This window comes from Penaeus chinensis, chromosome 3 (genome assembly GCF_019202785.1).
Source record: "Penaeus chinensis breed Huanghai No. 1 chromosome 3, ASM1920278v2, whole genome shotgun sequence".
NCBI lineage: Eukaryota > Metazoa > Arthropoda > Malacostraca > Decapoda > Penaeidae > Penaeus > Penaeus chinensis.
The window spans coordinates 1,100,212-1,107,711 of NC_061821.1; the positions used below are offsets into that span (position 1 = coordinate 1,100,212).

The following is a 7,500-nucleotide window of genomic DNA, read 5'->3' on the forward strand; positions in this document are numbered from 1 at the left end:
ACATATATCATCCTTTCTTTAAATGTCGCGTTGAATAATAATTGAGCACAACAGCGCCTCTCTCCGTTTTCTCCAAATATATATGTATATATACATAATAAATTAACATAAGCGAACTAGCTTTCAGAATGTATAAAACAATCGTCACGCGGGGATGGACAAGAATCCCTCAGATCCTTGGGAAATAATAAATCACAGTCGAACGAACATCGCATCTCGACGAAGAAAAAGGAAAGGAAAATATATTTTTTTAAAACGAAATTCCAAGAGGAGCTGGTCACTCCCTGACGAAGGTGAGCGCCTCGCTGGCTCGGCTGAAGAGGATGCTGATCTGGGACCCGATGGCCACGTCCTCCAGCCGCTGCACTCGGGCCACGCGGCCTCGCCGGACCACCACGGCCGTGCCTGGGCGAGGGGGAGGGCAGAGCGTTAGTTAAAGGGGTGGTTAGATCGGAAATGTTTATCATAAAACCTTGATTGTTTTATTATGATTACGCGTTTGATATAAACCATGGCTGTTTCTTTAAATTTAATGACACGATCCTGACTCACCAGTGACAGCGAGCGTGCGGTCGTCCTCGCCGTGGAAGGTGATGTCGCAGGTGACGGAGACGCGGACCTTCTTGGTGACGTGGCCTTCGCTCGAGACGGCCGAGCTCTCCTCCACCTGCGGCAGGTCGGCGCGGAACACCTGCGCGCGCCCGATCTCCTCGCCCGACGAACTCATGATTCTGGGAAAACAAAACGAATGGGGTAGATTATGTTCTCGCCATTCTTTGCATGAAACAACTGTCTATTGGTATCATGTCTTCATGTTCACCCATACAAATCTTTTCCAAAGGAAGAGACAGCAAATACGACAGCCTTTCCGGGTCCTCACCTGAAGCTGTCGCCGGGCACGACGGCCTGGATGGAGAAGCCGTAGCCCTCGGGGTGGGTGTCGCTCCAGAAGTAGTTCTCGTTGTTATTGAGATTGCTGCTGGCGAAGGTGAGCCTCTTGCCGTAGCCCCTGCCGACCGCCTGCAGCACGAGGGCGGCGCCCCCGAACAGGTGCTTCTTGGCGTCGGCCGGGCGCACGCGGTAACTGAAGCCCGTGAGGATCCTGGGGTCCACGAAGGTGCCTGCCACGGGCTGCTCGTGAGGAAGGAGGCCTGCGAAGTCCAAAGGCTCGGATTTAATGGCCTGCTCATTTTTCCTTCGGAAGGACATCTCAAGAATCAAATCCTAAACATCTATTCATCTCATCTATTCTCGACGCTTTCTCTTTCAGAAGAAAACAATGACCAAAGACCCACCGGTGACGTAGTATTTGGTGGGCACGTCTCCGATCTTGTCGCCGTTGAGCACCGTGACGCGGGAGGAGGAGTCCACGCCGGCCACCAGCGTGTAGCCTCTCTCGCCGCCCACGTTGCATTCCTTAACTTTGGGGAGAAACAGAGAGATTCGAGGTAAGTGGAAGGGTATTTGCGGGGAAAGTAACTTCAGATATTTCCATTATTCCTCTGTTATAAAGTAATCGGCGTTGTTATTGGAATCAGGTGTTCATTTTGCCAGTGTTGTGAGAAAATCGTATCCTATTAAGATTAACAAATCCCCGTCTATTGGCTGTGGATTTCACTGGCCCAACTTACTCTTCTTGAGGGAGGCGACGGCCCTGGCGCCCTTGCCTCTGAGGGACACAGCGATGCCAGAGATGGCCACGGGCCTCAGCTCGGCGTGGGGCTCGTCGAAGTAGGAGACGTTGCACAGGATGGACACCTGAGCTCTCTTCTCGATCCCGCCGTTCTCCAGGATTCGGTGGCTCACCTCGGTCTGGGGGCCCTGAGGAAAGAAAGAGAAAGTTATTAGATCGATTGCTATCTCACCCGGTTTTAACTGTATTCCAACTATATGTACCGAACTGTGCCATGATCTCCTGCCCCTTTCTGATTAACGATTGAAATCACTCACCAGAAGGGCGATGACCTCAGCCGTGGCGACGGAGTATCCGTTGGCGTCCCTGAGGGTGAACTTATCCCCCTCCTGCACCAGGCGGAGGGCGAAGCCGTAGCCCTCGGGGTGCGTGTCGGACCAGAAGTAGTTGTCGTTGGTGTTGTGCTTGTCGCTGGCGAAGGTGATGCGCTTCCCATAGCCCATGCCGATGGATACCAGGCGAAGGGCGCGCTCCTGTACACGAAGAGGGTATGCGTAAAATTCGTGGAAACCTAAATCTACAATGCCCTTCCTCTTCGGAAACATTTCTCACCACTGTTAGTCTAAACCAGGCAACAAGAAACCACGCGAAGCTCCGCTTACCTGGAAGAGCGCCTTCTTGGCACCGACCGGGCGGACCTGGTAGCAGAAGCCCGTGACGACGTTGGGGTCCACGTAGGTGCCCACCACCGGCAGCTCGTGGCCCTGCAGGCCCCTGACCACGTACCTGGCGGGCACGTCTCCGATCCGCGCCCCGTCGACCACGCAATCAGCTGGGGAATCTGACCTGCTTACGCAATCTTGCAGCTGAAAGAGCGAGTACAGTGAGGGGCTGGCCTGGGCGCGGCGTCGGCGTGTGACGGGGCGACACCAAACTCAGGCCATGGGCGACCTGCGAGTTTGATGGCGCCCCGGTCGTTAGTTGGATCTTTAAGAATATTAATGGTATAGCTTTAATGTGCTTGGTCTTACTTGGTGATATGATGTATTTCGAGAAAGGCATTATGATTATTATTTTTCTTTCACAATGACCGTAATTTCATACTTATTGAGAAACATATGGTACAAATCAAATGATCAATATCAAAAACATCTTTGATTTTTTTCCATATTTTCTTCCATGAGATTTGTCTTTTTGAATCACACCGTGTTTTTTTTTTTTCTCTAAATGCGCCTCAACTACTGTTCTGGACAGACCTTTCAGAGCCTGACTTTTCTTTCCCCTTGAAGAGCGAGTGACCAGAACCCCCATAAAAGGAACATGAGCAAAGGGAGGGAAAGTGGACGGCATGGCGATCAGGTTGGAACTGGCTCGAGCCGGTGTGATCCGGAACGATCCAGATGGCCTTTCCTCCCCCGAAGCCGAGGCTGCTGCTGCTGCTGCTCTTGCCAGATCGATGCTGAGCGAGGGGACGGCGCCGCTCACTCGTCGCGGGGGGCGCGCCGGGGGAGCCAGGGGGAGGAGCTCCAGGAGGTGTTGGTGGAGGAGGAGGAGGAGGAGGAAGTGGTGGAAGGGGAGGAAGAGTCGAGAAGTCTCTTCTTCCTTTTTTTTTCTTTTCTTTTCGTTACACAGCTTAAAGAGCCAATTCCGTCCCCAGACCAGCCAGAAAGAAGGGACCCAACCCCCCCTTTCATTAAAAACAAAAACAATGAATCACACACAAAAAACAATAAAAATTCTACACGTAACACACGTACACACAACCCCCACCCCAGACCTGAAGAACAGCTCAAAGAGAGTCATCCAGAACAGCCAGGAGAGAGCGCAGGTGAACAAATGCGAAGTCGAACACGTTACTTATGTGGGCAAATGCTCGAGATTAACTCAGATGTTGAGATAGTCTCGGTCAGCCTCGTGGAGTGTCCGGGGTTTCTGCAATGGAGAAGTGCACGAGCGGAGAGCGGCATGGGCTGCCCCTACCCCCCACCCCTTCCTTCTTGGGTCATGCCCCTTCCCTTGTTTATTCCCCTTCTTCCCCCCCACCTTTCCCCTTTTTTATATTTCCCCTCTTTTTTTTTTTTTTTAATGAGGATCTGATTTACTTTACTTCTGGGGTATAGATAGGCCTACTTTCCTGCATGGAGGACTAAATTTGAAGGCAAATTTCAGCCAATACTACTTCAGAACAGAATATCAACTTGTCTAAATCTGGTTTCTTTAATCCCCTCAATGACAAAGCTTATGGCAATCTGATCCACTACCGTAAGAAAATTATAAATAAATGAATAACTTAAATAAGAAACTAAGACCTCTCGAGGTTGCCATTGTCAGGAAGTAAACCAGTGTCGTACTTAGTTAACGTCGCAAACAGACACTTCTTAAAAAACTGTTACACGATAGTACATTATGCAGTTAAATTACATTACTTTACCAAATGATTTAGTGCAATACTTTATAACTATAGCTCAAATTTGTTAGTGACTCTCGTGACTGCATTTCACTCATTTACACTTTACTTAACCAAGAACGACACAACTTTAGCTCGGACAGATGGAACGAATGAGTTAATGGCTGTTTAATAGTCTTGAAACTTTAACTAGAATGCATTTAAACTATGAAAAAACTGAACAGAAATCAAATATAAAACAAAATCTTATCAAATTTTAGTCTTTAAGAAATGCCACTTTCGGCAAATCAAAATAATACACACTTTATATATTTCTTTTAGAAATTAAAAACAGTTAAATCCTTCAAGATCTCATACCCCAGAATCAAACAAAGTCTCATTCTACAACAAGAGCAAAAAAGGGCTTTCAGAAGCCCCACGAAGGCACCCAACTTACCACGTCCTCCTGCAGATCGAGGTCACTCTCCAGGGCTGCCTTCGTCAGGAACCCGTCCACCTCCGCGGCCAGATCCTCGTCCTCCTCCTTGGGCACGTCCTCCTTCGCGTACTGGGGGGCATTGGGCAGCGTCTGTAAAAGGCGGGGGAAAAGATGAGGTTTAAGTAATCTTGCTTTTTATTTCACTTCCAAGAGACACATTTAGCATTGAGAAATCGTTAAAATATACTTATAAACAATTATTTTTCTCCAAGAAAATATAAAGTAATGCACTTATAATCTAACATTCCGTAGTTAGGGGTCGATAAGTACTAATTCAATGTTTTCCTGATCTAAACACCAACAGTAAAGACAAATATATTTAATCGTTCAGTATATCTTCCATCTAGAACTAGGACAAATACTTTAATAACACTCAGAAAAAAAAAACGACGATATAAAAATAGTACAGTTGTCCCTCATACCTCATAGGCCTATCTACCTCTCACGCATACAAGAATTTCGTCACCGTTAACTGTGTCCTCCTCTTGACCCCGCTGAGAACACGCCCTAATATGTGCAACAGCTTAACCTACATAATATAAACACATAAAAAGGTGTGGCTACACATCAACACAGTCGCTCTCCCCTCTCTTTGGGAATTTCTAAAAATACGCCTCGCAAACATAGGGTGTTTTTTAGACCTAAAAATAAATACCTTCGTGCCCTGTGGCTATGAGGGGAAACTGTAACATTGTCGATACCGACTACTACTATTTGAACACAACTAAATGCTATGGATGCAATTATTAGGTATCTTATAAATATATAGAATGAACCTAGCTCCTTCGTCTGCTCTTGTCCCTTCTAATGAAAACAGAAACCCTCAGTTACAACCAGAGCCGAAGGATATAATGAAAACAGAAACCCTCAGTTACAACCAGAGCCGAAGGATATAATAACGAAACAGACCATGCGGGCATATATATAGGCCTACTTCTAAAGTCCAGAGAAAAGTTATCTAGGCCTATCACTCCCGGAGACAAAAAAAAAAAAAAAAAAAAAATCTAAATAAAAGTGTCCATAAGCGAAAAAGAACAATTAATGCTAGGCAACAATTCAAAATAAATGAAAGGAGTACTAAGCTACCTGGACAATAACAAATGAAAACAAAGACCTCCGAAAAATAACAAAATACGAAAACAAGATCATTCATAAAAAAATACCAAAAACTCGCAATTTCCTAACATCTAATAATCATAAATAACAAAGTGAAAAATCCGAAACAAATCAGACAGAAATCCACCCAAAAAAATAATATAATTCATATGACACACACACCTATATATAGGAAAAATAAAACCACAAAAATTCCAGAAACAACCACCCATCATCACATAACACCCTCCACCCCCAAAAAAAAAAACTCTCCGGCACCCACCTGCGCGAGGGGCGCGACGAGGTCCTCCCAGGTGGAGGCGCGGGCGAGCGGCCGCCCCAGGAAGCTCTGCGGGTTGGGGCGCTCACACTCGAACCGCCGCCCCATGCTCCACCAGAAGCGGGCCAGCTCCTCGGACATGGCGGCCTCGCGGGCGGCGTCGACGGGCAGGGAGGCCATGGCACGGAAGATTATGAATATGTATATAGGCCTAGAGATTTACAGCGGCGTAGGTGGGTGGGTTGTAGGCCTATGCAGGTGGTGCCTCTGGTTCGGCTCGTGTGGAAGGTTCTGGAACTTGTAGATGCGTTGACGGTTGTTTTCTGTTATTGTGGATGATACGCCGATAAATATCTTTCAAAATGGCGGAGATTATTCTGATGATAACAGGTCAACGCGGATTATCTTTCTATGTGTTATTCTCTCGAAGCTTCGGCGATCAATGAGCCGAGGAGAGTTCTGCCGGCGCTATATATGCGCGCGCAACCGGTAAACAAGAGGAAAACACGTCGTACCGCAGAATTTTATTCATTGCCGTCATTCCGTCTTTCATTAAACTTATTAAATCACTCAGACTCACTCTATTTACGTAATATTTATATTAAGTTCATAAAAATATACATTCTATCTACATACGACGGAGAAATAACACAATAATCGTACGTCGCTAACCGAGAGCCCCGGCTATTCATCCGCTGATTGGTCAGGTCGTGACCCGGGGAAGGGGGAGGGGGAGGAGGAGGGGGAAGAGGCTGTTACTAAATTGTCTAAATTTGACCTCCTGTCCTTCCCCCCATCGAGTAAACCCTCCAGAATTAACACCTAGACCCTAAAACACTCAGAGATAATGGAAATTATTGCCTTACTTTCGTGTTTTCTCTCTTTTCCCATTCGTCTCCCTCTCTCTTCCGTACGCGAGAGAGAGAGAGAGAGAGAAAATTGACACGTGATCAGCTGATGGTGATCACGTGATACGATTTGCGCGTTATTACACATTTATATATTTTTCTTCTATTCTCGTAAAGATGCCGGAGTGGTATAGTACAACGTCATATTTCCAGTTCTTAAAATAATGTTATATTCTCAAACCTAATTTTATATCAAATTAATTTCTTTTCTCTCTTGATAAAATCACGGACTGCCCATTATCATAAGCTTTCTTTTCGCTAGTTATATACACACGTAATACAAAAAAAAGTTAAGACAGAGCATAAGCATAAATTATTTAATATATGAAGGAAAAACTTAAAAAAAAAGGGAGCGTTAGTATGCAATGGAATTTTCCATGGCTGAAACGAGGCAAGCGGCGCCGGGGGTGATTATCAACTGCGCCGTATCTGGGTCGCTTTGGAGGAATTCATGGCAGATTCTGTAAATGTTGAGGTCCTTATCTTTCAAGTTTATTGTTATCGAAATTTTTATCTCTTTCGTTCCCTCTTTTTTATCTCTCTCCTTTTCTCTCCTTCCCCTCACGCTCCTTTTTCTAAACATATTCTCCTTCTCTCTTTCCCTCTCCCTCTCCCCCCTCTCTCTCCTATTCTGTCCCTCCCTCCTTCCCTCCTCTCTTCTCTTCCCTCCCTCCTCCCTCCTCTCTCCTCTCCCCTTCC

At 46.3% G+C, this 7,500-nt stretch overlaps 1 protein-coding gene across 1 annotated transcript in view; it reads right to left on the minus strand.

The window, feature by feature from the left end:
• LOC125039366 overlaps nt 1-6,346 on the minus strand; it is a 6,504-nt gene extending 158 nt beyond the window's left edge. Inside the window, exons 1-9 of the mRNA XM_047633209.1 lie at nt 5,897-6,346; nt 4,477-4,608; nt 2,296-2,499; nt 1,951-2,166; nt 1,632-1,821; nt 1,296-1,421; nt 881-1,151; nt 553-731; nt 1-405 (exon numbers count right to left, since the gene is read on the minus strand). The exon at nt 1-405 is cut by the window's left edge and continues 158 nt beyond it. Coding sequence (XP_047489165.1) covers nt 278-405; nt 553-731; nt 881-1,151; nt 1,296-1,421; nt 1,632-1,821; nt 1,951-2,166; nt 2,296-2,499; nt 4,477-4,608; nt 5,897-6,073 — 1,623 coding nt within the window. The 5' untranslated portion in view covers nt 6,074-6,346 and the 3' untranslated portion in view covers nt 1-277. The remainder of the gene's footprint in view (nt 406-552; nt 732-880; nt 1,152-1,295; nt 1,422-1,631; nt 1,822-1,950; nt 2,167-2,295; nt 2,500-4,476; nt 4,609-5,896) is intronic.
• Between the last annotated feature and the right edge of the window lie 1,154 nt (nt 6,347-7,500).